This window comes from Morone saxatilis, unplaced genomic scaffold (assembly GCF_004916995.1).
Source record: "Morone saxatilis isolate NCDOM2014 unplaced genomic scaffold, NCSU_SB_2.0 Contig9, whole genome shotgun sequence".
Lineage (NCBI taxonomy): Eukaryota > Metazoa > Chordata > Actinopteri > Moronidae > Morone > Morone saxatilis.
In genome coordinates, this window is record NW_023340268.1 from 18,725,585 (window position 1) to 18,738,339 (window position 12,755).

Below are 12,755 nucleotides of genomic sequence, written 5' to 3' on the forward strand. Positions count from 1 at the left end.
CTTTTACACTACGTGCCACATTTGCCCTTTCACACACATTCAGTCAACGATGGCAAAGCCCATCGAACAGAAACACATTCACACACATTCACACACAGATGCACAGCATCGGGAGCAATTCAGGGTTCAGTTTCTTCCTAATGGTGGTTTAGTGTATAGGCTATTTTGAGGACAAGCTGACATTATCAAAACTGACTACTCAACAATAAAGCAAGTGAAAATAAAAATGTCAGTGGAGTTCCAAAACATTTTAAGCAATCACAAACTTACGGGTTTATCTTTCTCTTTCTCCTGCCTTTCTTTGCCCTCCTCTGGTAGCGTCTCCTGGAGCTTCTCCTGGAGTTTCTCTGTGTACTTCAGGAGCAGTGAGTTTCCGAGGCGGGAGCCCAGGAAAAGGTAGCCAGGCTCCATGGTTACCATCTGAAGGAGGAAAGCCCAGAGTGAGACATCAGACAGCAGACTGTCCGCTCTAAATCCTCTAAAAGCTGACAGACATAGTCAGTGTTTACTTTATACCCTAAAAGGTCAGTCAGATATAAGAATCGTGCTGTGGGCTTGTTGATGTTTTATCTCCCTGCTAATCTATTTCTGGTCATTTCTTACACAGGTTGTCAGGACGCTGGCAGCAGCTTTGTCAAAGTGGAAAGCCCGGACGCTTCTCATGCCGTCCGTTATGAGGGTCAACACGTAACTGCAAGACAACAACAGTCAGTGAAGAATCATAAACTGCTGCCATTGCTTCGTACATGCTGACAGTAGTTAAGATGACTCACATTTCTCCTCCCTTCAAAGAGATGACCATCTTGTCATAGGCAATAAAGTCAGACTGGGAACAGTCTAGTGTGATCTTCACTTCATCCTGTACACCTTTAACCGAAACACGTTATCCAGTGATGAGCATGGCAGAATAACAAATGGTATGCACAGTGCACATATGAAAAGTGTTTTCAGGTGATAATGCTTACGAAGAGGGAAGGCTGTGGTCCCATTTGTTTGAGAATTGAGAGAAACTCCATACGGTGGAACACTCTGGTTCAGATACAGCAATGAATTCACAGCGAAAACCACCACACCCCCTAGAAAGATTTGATATGTGATCAAAGAGGTTACAACACTTCCTCACAGACATCATCTTAATGGTGAACTGGGACCTTTAGCGACCACATCGTTCAATTCACTGAGCTCACCGATTGGCTTGGGAACAGCCATGACCTGCGTACAGTCAAAAGGTAGATTGCTGAGAGACCAGATGACAGGATGAACCTTCTGCATTATGTTGAGGGAGATGGCAACGATGCTGCAAGTGTCCTGTCGCACGGCCACGCGCCTGGCAGAGTAGTCCCACAACATAAGTTAAACATTCAATCAAACCTGCCATGCTTGGAAACAAGAAGTAAAAAACAGTGGTTGCTGTAGAGTATAATATGGACTGACCCAGGCCATGTCTGGTTGGGCTCAAACAGGATAAGCAACGTGGGCTCATAGTAGCCGTGGAGGAACTTCATGTCGATGATGTTCAGCAGCTTTTCGTCCAGCTCGCGGACGTCAATGATGTAGCTGGGTAGGAAGCTGGATTTAGGCCTGCAGATGAGATAAGGCGATAGATGATTAGAGGTAGCAATCATAAAACAACATCTATTCATGTCAGACATGGTTAGATAAAAGCAGAGCGACTGCAGGCGTACCCTTCTCCAACTCCACCCTCCTGTTCATCAGTTAGAGTGTCCTTCCTGAACGGCAACACCACAAGCTGGGTGCCATAAACAAGCATTACAGCACAGCGATTCTCTGGATCTACACGGACAAGTGGAATATGTACATTCTGTACAAAACCATCCTGAAAATGTAAAAAGAGTGCAAATGAGTCAACAATTCATTAAACTGTGCATGTCAATATTTGCTACAATTCACACTGCTTTCGCACATTCACTGTGTACTTGTTTCTACTTACTCTGAGCTCTGGCTCCTCAAAGTAATGAAGAGACAGCGTCTTGAGGTCGTGTGTCCCCGGATCGTACTCCACTACAGACAACTGTGGAGAGAACAAACACACCCGGAGGTCAGTCAAAAACTATTTTAGGCAGTTAAAGAATGAAGCTAGGCAGTTCAGAGCTCAGACAATGATACCTTAGCATCTTTGAAACTGAGGAGCAGTGCATCCCTGTTGGCTCCCACAAGCTGCACACTGGCCATGGACATAACATTCCCAAAGAGAGAAAAGGACGCCACCTGCTCCAGCTTCTCCTTACGAGATTTGGAATCTAAAAGAGGAGGAAAGAGTGAAGTCGGATGCACAACGCACTCATCTAAGTTTATATCATTCATGAAGGGTAAAATGTGTGCTTTGAGTATGACATCTAGACATACCTGAAGACTTGTCCGCTTTTGATGAACTCTGAAATAATGACATACATGTTACACGTAACAGCATACAGATTGTATTCCAAAATGTGACACAATGAGACAAGCCAAGTGGAGACGTGTAGTTACCTCCACATCGTGGATAATCCTATAGACAAAGAGTTGAGACGTTCCAGCAACAACCAAATTCTTCTCCTTGCTGGATATAAAGTTGCAGTAGACAGAAAACTCCACTGCAGTGGGAGTGTGTGCTTGTCTGTACACAGCATACATCCTGGAAGGGAGCCCTCAGCATCTGACAGGCGAGAACATTGCAGTCAGCGTCGCTTCACATCACTTTGAGAGCCACTTCGTACAATAAACCAAAGATTTACTCTGCAAGTCTAAACGAAGCTCTCCAGCCTTCAGAGAAAGTTGAACGTTAAATCATAGCCACGTACTGTTACTGCACTAAGGGTCAAATGTATCACTCTAGTAACCTCACAGGCTGACAGATTACATTATGTTTAGCGGTGCCTATTTACTCCAGCCAGTTGCAGCATGAATTCGTGCCACTGATGTAAACACATATATTTGATAAACACATATATTTGATAAACACATATATTTGATAAACAAACGCGAGCTCGTAACGTTTATCTGTGGCAGCTAGCTGGCTAAATACAGTCCCCCTCTGATAGCTAACGTGGATTCAATGAGACATGTAAGAGGCAGTAGCCACTCAGTCATGTTGTTATAACCAGTGTCTCTCACAGTTAGCTCCAGGTACCGGTAGCAGCGCGCTAATGTTGTAGCTAGCACGTTAGCGGGCATGGCACAGCGCCTGACTACAGTTCTTTGGCATGCTTTTGTAAATCCTGAATTAAACTTGTCAACGTACCTATATCAAACACGCTATGAGAGTCTGTTGCTTTATTGTTCCTTCTTCTGTTTACGTTTAAGGTGTCATATTTTGTGGGTTACTAACTTAAGCTAGCTATCCGATAGCCAGGTAAGCTAGCGGTGGCTGGTTGTCGTTGTGTTGTGAGCGCTCCGGTCTTCTTCGTCTTTTCTTTTTCCGGCATACCAGCTGCTCCGCGGTGTGTTGCTGCCCCCCACAGTCCAAGCTCCTGACAGAACATGTATTCCAGAAGTTGGAAAGCAAAGGAGAAAATACTCCGGTCTCCAGTATCGTAACAGCCTCAGGTTTATTCCATTTTTCAAAGCAAAAGTCTTCATAAGAAAAACTGCAGGTTCAGTTTAGTTTCAGGTTATCTGCTGCACATTAACAGGACAAAATAAACAGAAATGACTCTTTAAAATGATTCATTTCACTGTTCTGTTACAATCCCTCTAAGAATTAGTTGCAGTTCTAACAACTCGAGTGTGATGCAGTTTAATGGTCCAAAGCTACATTTTAGGCAACCTTGATAACAATGCAACATTAACTTTCTTATATAGAAAATACATAGCTGGAGATGGGAAAAAAAAAAGTATTGCAAATTGTAATTAAATTAAATCACAATAGCGAAACAACAAGCCAAATACAGCTTTACATTTACAGTCAAATTATACTTTGAAAATGTAATATAGAGAAAACAAACACATTGGTAGTTGACATTTTAGAAAATGTGACAGAGAATATAACAGACACGCAATCAAATTTAAAGAAGCTCACCAAAGTTCTGAAAAAAACACCTAATAGTTTCTGATTTTAAGAGGCTTTATTGTTCCTAAAAAATAATAATGATTTTCTTCAGACTGTAAATCCTTACTGTTTTCTAAAACAAAACAAAAAACATTTACAGTTTTTGCAATAAAATAAAAACAGAAATTACAAAAACAATCTTTGGTAAACACATTCTGGGGCACAGATATAACAGATATGAAAAAACACAAAAGATTTGTGATCAAAGCACCTAATTGTTGAAAAAGGACTCCCAAATCAATCATAATGTACACAGATTCTGCAGGTAAGGGGAACTGAAAGAGGACACTCAAGATCTAGAATGTTTTGCATACAGCACACAAAGATTAACTCACAGGTTATTTTGTTTTATTAAAATAATAATACACATTCCTTTAGAGTGCACAATAGATGTAATAGATGCACAGTGCTTAACATTTATAATAGGTCATTGATACTTTAAACTTACTGCATTACAATAAAGAATCATTCTGTGTATTTTCAACCTTCTTTTTGTGTACATGGTGATCACTTTTTCAATAAGAGTTTCTTCATGATAGAGCAGTGGACCTGGAACTGCTGCTTTTCTAACATACCAGGTAGTTACTACATTTAGGAGCTGCTGTTGGAATCATCTTTTCTGTTATGTAAGAAAAACCTCCAGAACCTGGACAGTACAGCGCTACTTCAGGGAAACTCAAATACCTGAACCCAAAAGCAAAGACATATATATAATAATTTATAGCTTATAATTTCAGGCAGTCTATAATTTTGGTAATCACAGTTAGCCAGTTTTAATTTGTAATTATTTAGCCTCACAATAATACAATTACCTGTATTAAAGAAAAACAAGAACTATGTGCAGCAGAATATTTATGGTTGATTTTATAAATACAACATGTGCTGGAGGCTTGCCAGTTTAAGCAAGGAGAATGTGAGAGTGTGCATCAAATTGACTATTACAAGTGAAATGTCATGCAAAAAACTGCTGAGTTCCACCTATTTAAAGACGCGTCACAATGAGCCTCATTGTGCTTGAAAGGGCATGTTTAAAGTTACATAATCTTTTTGGGCTCAGCTGTTTGCGTTTCTCTTGATCTGACTAAACTGGAGAAAGAAGAGCAACTGATCAAACAGTCTTCAGCAAAGTATCTGATGAAAGTAAAAATACCAACTGTACACTATAACACATTAGCCCTTTATAAATCAAATGCACTTTTTTTAAATCATGGCAGAAACATTAAAACAAATGCAGTCCTTTTTTCCAAATCTTATGGTAATAATCTGACGAGTAATCCGTTTCCCTCAGCGGTGGATTCTCTGACATGTAATGAGATATTCGGGAAAAGCCTGTGTATCGTTGAAGGTGACAAACATTGACGGCTTGGTGATGTCGTCGGTCACACTGTCATATCTGAGGGGAATATCACCGGTCTCCTTCAGCGGGGCAGTCTTCATGGAATGGCAGCCTTTAGTGTAGTCTCCAGTTAGAACCTTTGACACAAAAATAAATTTGTGTCCGTCTGCGTTTGGGGGTGAATACTGATCCTGGACTGACAGCGCCGAGTTGACAGCAAAATACACCCCCTGACCATACACGGTGGCTGCGTGGAGAAACCAACATGTCAGAAAGTGATAGCCAAGAAAAGACAGACGGACAAAAGAACAGTGGTACCAAAAACATACCGTTCTTTCCACAGAAGCTTCTGTTGAACCCATGGACGCAGATCTCTTTCACGCTCTTCTCACTTGTCCCATGGTAGAGAGTGCGTTCAACTTGCGGATACGTGGCACGCTGCAGCACACTGGCCTTCTTCAGCTTGTACTGATTGTACAGCAGTCGATTCATCAGCTTCTCCACCTGGGGAAAATCTCTGTGTTATTACAGACACGCCAAATCATTTGTTGCAAAATACGTAGCTCTTTTTTTTTTTTTACCTGTATGATTCTGATTTTGCTGTGGTACTCCTGTATGGTCTCATAGAAGTTCTTCACCACATTCTGAAATTCGTCAGACTCTTCGTCGACTTTGGTTGCTTCAGGCAGGTTCGACAGAAGAGAGTATTCCTCTTCTGTTAACAAAGGATTGTATTTTTGATTGGATACTCTTATTTCTATCATTTATATAATTTATCAACATAGACACGGAGCCCCAAAACTGACAGAAAATGCAGTAATAGATGATCATCTGGGTCAATACATTAATAAATGTAGAACAAAATGTCATCATCAATCATCTAGCAAGCTAACACTAACAACTGAGGTCGGAGAGCTACTGCGGATGATAGCAGGAGTTTGATTTGGCTGTAGCTCGTTCCATGGCTCCCTGACGTGACTAGATATTTAGCCTGCTTGATATCTTCCAGGCGTCTGTGAGGCATTGGCAAGCTCTGGGACTGTCTTTGAACAATTCATACATAGCAGCCGATTGCTGATTTGCAAGGGCTGAGTGACTGTTTGCTGTAGTGTGAACTCGGCATTAGAAAACGCTAAAATGATTCAAATTTACACTTATTTATTAACGTTAGCATGCCGGCTAAAATGGAGCATTGAGTTATATTTTTGATCTGTCTGATGATATTTTACTACATCTCGTCTGTTTGGGCTCCATACACATTAGTTCCATTGTGCAGAAAACATACGTTTCCTTTACCTGGTACATCCTCATTCAGATCCCCTAAATCGACCAACTTCCTGGAGATTTTCACAGATTTCCCCGAAGCTATGTTGTATTCTTGCATCTTCTCAAAGTTTATGGTGTGGGGCTGATTCTCTAGCAAGATATCAATCTTCTTCATCTTCATCCTCCAAACATTCTCGATGAATACTGTAGCATCGGGGGTATAAGGAGTCGTGTTTGAAGAGGCTGGGTCATGACGCACCCACTGGACCACTCTCAGGATTTCCTGGTCAGATACAGAATTGGAGATTTTCTCCAGCAGCAGCTTCACATCCAACAGTGCTTCAGTCACAAAGTCCTTGAAGCCAGAAACAGTGATTATGGTGCCCTGAATTTGAATGTCGACTGCGTGCTTCCTCTTGATCACCTCCAGGCACTTCCTGTGGTACTCGGACATGTTCTTCACAGTCCTGTGCTCCAGTTTCTCCTCGACCTGTCTCTGGTTGACCTTCTTCCCAAAGGCTATGTCCACCCGAATCAGGTCACAACTGTATCCTGCAAACACAAACAGCTGTATGGTGTTGGCTGACTTGATGGCGTCTTGTAAGGAAATATTCTTGCCCTTCTTCAGCCGATTCACCTTGGGGCTCTTGTCAGTACTACTCGAGGGTGCTTCATGTTGAATCATTTTCTTGGACAGCTCTAAGGCTTTTTGCAGCTGCTCCTCCTCATCCTCCAGGGACCAATGACTTGACTCCATAGAGTACTGGATGGCTAGAGACAGTTGGGCCTCTTCTTCAAGATTGCTCGAAAGGCCCAGAGCTTCATCATTCAGCGTAGTGTTCTCTTCAGCTGAGGGCTGGGAAGCATCAACAACTATCAAATCAGGGTCCTGGTCTGTCAGGCTGGTCGGTTCATCTGTGTACAGGTCCACGTTATCCATGTCATCCAGTTGGTCTGAATTGGACACACCCTCTTCTAGTCTTTCATCAATGGCTGAGACAATTCTCTTTGCCTCCTCTAAAAGGCCTACAAAGAGGTAAACAGATTGTTTGAGACTGCACAGAAAATTTGAGTAATGACTGAAGAGACATATATTACCTCCGCCTGCAGCTCCATTCTGATCAGTTTGCATTGAATCTGATTTTAACTCCTGTCCAGAATCATCCAAAGACACTCTCTGGAAGTTGTGGGACATTATCGTCCATGCAGTTTCAAAAATGTCCTGAAATAATAAACACAATGTTTCTGTGAACACCTAATATTTCTGCTGCAGAGAACATTTTCATGTTAATTAGCAGATTCTACATGCACTACAATAAGTATAACTGTAAAACTATGCAGTAAAGACAGGATTTTGTGGAATCTAGCGGTGAAGTTGTAGATTGCAACCAAGTGAATATCGCTCGCTTTCCAAACGTGGAGGAGAAACTATGGTGACCATGAACAACGTGAAACCTATCTATTTTGCATAATGAAGCCCATTAACTACCAATTAAGAATACTGCACAATTGCACACAATTGCTGAACATTTTCCATGAGGTTTATTTCTATCTTTCCATAACAATAATATCAAGTTGCAATATTCTGGCGTGAAAGAGATTAATATAACCAAAAGGTGTTTCTTGGACTCAAATTGACTTTGCTTGAGGTGCTCTCTAGATAAGGATGCACATGGACACAAAATTCACAAGAAAACTCTGAGGCCTTCTCTTTAAACTGTTCATGGTCAAGTTAGACCTAAAAACAAACTCTTGACGCATTTTAGAATCCATCCTTCATCAGGGAGTCGAAACAGGTTGCATGGAACAAAAGGCCCTTTCAGTGGTTTTCAACCAAAAGAATCATTTGTGGACAATAATGAAATGTTTTTGTTATTGTGATGATCTTTGGTGCACTTCAGCAAAGTGTTTTTGAAAGAGAGGCAGAATGACCTTGTTTTTTTAAATTGAAGTGCCTCCACATGGCTCGTCAAACATGCTCTCAGCGATATTTCATTAAAACTGCTGGCTGCCTTTTTATTCATTTTGTGCCTTCAGTTACGCTGTTATTCAAATGAGAGAGGACTTTTTAACAGTTGGCGCTCACGGAGGGCAATAACTTATAATAAGCAAAGGAGCAGAATTGGGCTTTATATAACAATACAGTGACATTAACAGAACAGTTTGGCATTTAAAGAAATGCTCATTTGCTCTTTCAATATCATTCTTATATCTGTCTGTTCCATATGCAGCAAGCAGCCAATTAGCTTAGCTCAGCATAAAGACAGGAAACAAATGGAAACAGCTCCTTTGTTTAATTAGTTAAATGCCAAAGTGTAAAAATAACAAACAATAGTTTTATGCGGAGTTATGTGCTGGAGCTATTTCTTGGCCAGGCGCAGTGACTCTCTAAGCAAGGTGAACACGCATATTCCCTGCAATGTCAAACTATTCCCATTAAAGTGTTTGCCAACGTTCTTCTCAAGCTCGAGACATTCCTAACACCAACTTTATCAAATTAACCTTTTCATTGTGTGGTAAAGCAGTTGCAAAAAGGAAGTGAAAATTCTCATAACATACAGGTATTAACTGACACCAGTGACTGGAGGGTTAGAAAGTGCATCCATCCATCTTACAAATGTGCATGCTTTGGAAAATGGCCAGCAGTAATGTAGTTAATGATCATAAACAGGAAGAAAAACACAATATTAATCTGTGTCTGCTTCTAATATGCATTAATGCCTTCATCCTGTCCCATTAACCTGAAATCTCTATGGCCTTTGGAGCTTTTGTGAACATAAATGTTATTTTTTCATGTGTGTGTCCATTGGGCTTAGGCTGACGACAAAGCAGCAGTAAGAAAAAGTACAGCGGAGCTAAAGCATCCAGCAGGCAAGACTTCTGCTTTGTATATGCTGGTAAACTGTGCCTCATGCTATACCAATTAAGGCTTCAGTGTAGATAGCTCATTAAGATGAATGACAACCAGTATAATTGGGCAACTGAGATGAAGTGTGGAAGAATGAAGTTCCATATCGTAGCTTGAAAACAGAAGAAAACAGGTCTTGCATTGTTCCCTCATTACGTTACCTGGTTTGGTAGTGGTTCCCAGGGCACGTACTTTGGGCTGATGTACACCTGAAACTTTGTCTCCATCTCTTTCATGATGCTCTGGCACTCCTTATCAACGAAAAACCGGGCCACTCCTGGAGCGTTCACTGTGATGGTCCTGGTGCAGATGGAGGAGACCACACCTTGCAACAGCTCCTCAGCCATTTGACAAGCAACAGCAGGACCATGGATCTGTGAGGTACGTTCAGAAAAGAGAAAACAATCTGATGAGTCAACAAATTTCAAAATTGATGAATAAAACAGATACTTCAATCTTCAGTAACAGAGACCACTAGAGTCTACATGTGATACAGATGCACCACGTACCTTTAACCCACAAACGTCCTCTGCTTCTAGTGGAAAGATAGACACTTGGTGCATGTCCGCCAACAGCTGATGACAGTGGATCTGGATGTATTTCAGCATGCCTGGCTCCATCGATAAGACCGTCTCCCTTTCAATGGGTTTGGAGAGAAACTCCAGGATTGCAGTCTCCTTCTCAGTCTCCATCCCTTTCAGAGTCAACACATCAATATTCCCTCCTTGTTCTGACACTTCTACAGAGGAGAAACCCAGAGCCTGCAGGAACTCAGACCATTCTCTGCAATAAAATATGCCCACATATTCCATGTCCACCGGTATGCTGAAGCGACACAGCTGGGATTTTAAAAAGCTACATGCCTGGTTAGCCGAGTTCTGGGACAGGGAAGTTACCACGACGTTACAGTCTGATACGGCGTACGTAACAGGTGACCCAGTTTGATTCATGTCTTGCAGTAGTCGCGCTTTTACATCTTTTCTCGCAAGCAACTGGGCCTTTTCTGGCTCCAGGGCAAAATGACTCTCAACCATTTTGCCAAAATAGTCCAAAGTGGAGTGTTTTATCTGCTCAAACGTTTGTCTGTCAGCACCTGCAATGTGCACACCATTGTCTTTGATTTGGATGGTGACATTCGGGTGAGCCTTTACAGTGTCTATTTCAAAGCTGCTGAGTCGAAACAAAGCAAGTTTTACTGGGTCAGGGATCGCAATATGGCTCGATAGTGTATCTTCGTCCTCTGATTGAGCCTCCATGACTTCATCCTTTTCCGCCTCTTCTGCTGCTTCACTGGCAGCAACGGGCTCTGAGGCCGTCAGAGAGGAGGACTGGCTGTTTGTGCTGGCCACCATGGGAGGACTGGTCTGCATCTGCACATCACTCACATGCTCCGAGTTTCTCTCAGCCATATCTTGGCTTCCAGCTCCAGAATACTGTGGTGTTAAACTTTGTGTAGGTTGAAGAAAGTCAAAGTATGGCTTCACTACAAGATCAGCACCTTCCAGTTTGTGCGGCTGATCCAGGACAGGGCCCACAGCTGATGAAAGAAACACAGACAGACATATTTTGTTTGATAAAGAAAACTACCACGAAACAAGCATATTGTTTAAAAGGCTGTATGATACAGAACTTACAGTCATATTTGACAAAGGAGACCTTGGCTGTACTCTCTGAAAGCATTGTGACCTCCTTCACCTCATTATTCCCACCTCCCTTGTTCTCAAAGTACAACGTGAGCAGGTCTGGAGTGGTGCCGGGGTGCAGGTTCTCCACTAAGATGGAGTCAGTTTGCTCAATCTGTTCAAGAGTTACCATGGCCCCATCAAGTTTCCTCTTGGAGATTTTAGCACTAAGGTTTTGGAAATCTACAAAACAAAGAAAAAACATATAAAATCAGTGCCATGGATCATTTGGAAATACTTCAAAAGTATGTTTTTAAGAAAATATATGCATTGAATATCCACCTTTTGAGAGCGGCTGGCTGAGGTGAATGAGGATTGTATCTCTTCCCGGTGAGGGATAGAGAGTGTAGTCATTTACGTCCATCATGTTCTCCACATAGAGCTCTATCATCTCAATGCTGGTGTCGGGGTTGATGCCCTGCAGCAGCAGTCTACACCGGTCCTTAGAGGCGGGCTTTCTCACACTCAGCTCCACATTATGCACAACGTGGTGTCCTTTAGACAGAACCTGGGCTGCAGCTGTCAAAATGATCGGAGGAGAAATAAAAGGTACAATTAGCATACTGTATATTAATGACTAATTATTGCAGTTTCCATTCTTGAATTACAATCTTCTTTTAAGCACAGCAATGCTTTGTTTCTACTTTAGTGTTTCTGGAGTAGGGAAGTAACGATGTTTAAAAGCTTTTAATCTGATGTCTGGGTCATTGTAGAGAGAACTTTTTTGAGTGTTTTATGTAATTGGAGGCCGTCATTTCTCCTTCAACTGCTCAATTTAAGTTCTGATTGATCTGAGGATAAGACAGCAGCCAAATTATTAAGTTTCGAGAAAAACCTCCAAGTCTCTAAGGAAATTTGGATTACGAACATGAAAGATTTTGAAAGCGGCTATTGTCAAAGGCTTACAAATATACTCTATGTTGCCACTTGCCTTCTGCCTCTTCAAACACCAGTACGGCACCATCACCCTTCTTCTCCACAGAGACGAGTGGACCTCCCCCAGAGCGGCGCTTATTCTCAAAGTACAGATAGAGCAACTCCTCATCCACTCCTGCGGGCAACGCCAGCACCTCCACAGTCCTTTCCTCAGGGTGTTCAACCGGCATCCTGAAAAATACAAAAACATAGAGGTTACTGTACCATACCAGGTGGTTCAAATTATTTGTGTACAGCGTCCTGGCTTTATGTGAAAGGTGTAGCCCGAGTTTTGCAGAAGACAACACCTGTGCCTGATGGGTAAGGCTGGGTAATGATCAGAAATACTTTATTAATCCCAGGGGGAAATTATTTAAATGACTCCATATTATTATTTAATGCCTCTCCATATGAGTCTTTTAGTCTTTTTTTAAAGCAAAAACTTCCAAACATTTGCTTGCTTCAGCTTTTGAAATGCAAAGATGTGTTTATTTGTTTCTGTGTTATATCACTGTAAATTAAACATCTTTGGGTTTTGAAACATTGATCACACAAGATCAGACAAAGCGAGCAGATTAAATATGTCAACTTGAGCTTTGG

At 41.7% G+C, this 12,755-nt stretch overlaps 2 protein-coding genes across 2 annotated transcripts in view; both read right to left on the reverse strand.

Annotated features, from left to right (window-relative positions):
• Positions 1-3,396, reverse strand: part of cpsf1 (cleavage and polyadenylation specific factor 1) — a 14,166-nt gene extending 10,770 nt beyond the window's left edge. Inside the window, exons 1-12 of the mRNA XM_035681398.1 lie at positions 3,242-3,396; positions 2,491-2,656; positions 2,368-2,395; positions 2,128-2,261; positions 1,952-2,032; positions 1,686-1,837; positions 1,435-1,581; positions 1,188-1,327; positions 966-1,076; positions 774-867; positions 604-691; positions 271-420 (exon numbers count right to left, since the gene is read on the reverse strand). Of these exons, the coding sequence (XP_035537291.1) occupies positions 271-420; positions 604-691; positions 774-867; positions 966-1,076; positions 1,188-1,327; positions 1,435-1,581; positions 1,686-1,837; positions 1,952-2,032; positions 2,128-2,261; positions 2,368-2,395; positions 2,491-2,634 (1,269 nt within the window). The 5' untranslated portion in view covers positions 2,635-2,656; positions 3,242-3,396. The remainder of the gene's footprint in view (positions 1-270; positions 421-603; positions 692-773; positions 868-965; positions 1,077-1,187; positions 1,328-1,434; positions 1,582-1,685; positions 1,838-1,951; positions 2,033-2,127; positions 2,262-2,367; positions 2,396-2,490; positions 2,657-3,241) is intronic.
• Positions 3,397-3,720: 324 nt separating this feature from the next.
• parp10 (poly(ADP-ribose) polymerase family member 10) lies at positions 3,721-12,347 on the reverse strand (the record flags this gene model as incomplete). The annotated part of the gene is given in 10 exon segments (XM_035681152.1): positions 3,721-5,631; positions 5,714-5,888; positions 5,966-6,099; positions 6,681-7,676; positions 7,749-7,872; positions 9,720-9,932; positions 10,068-11,095; positions 11,193-11,423; positions 11,523-11,759; positions 12,172-12,347. Coding segments are annotated over 10 exon segments (3,612 nt in total). The 3' UTR covers positions 3,721-5,332.
• Positions 12,348-12,755: the final 408 nt, after the last annotated feature.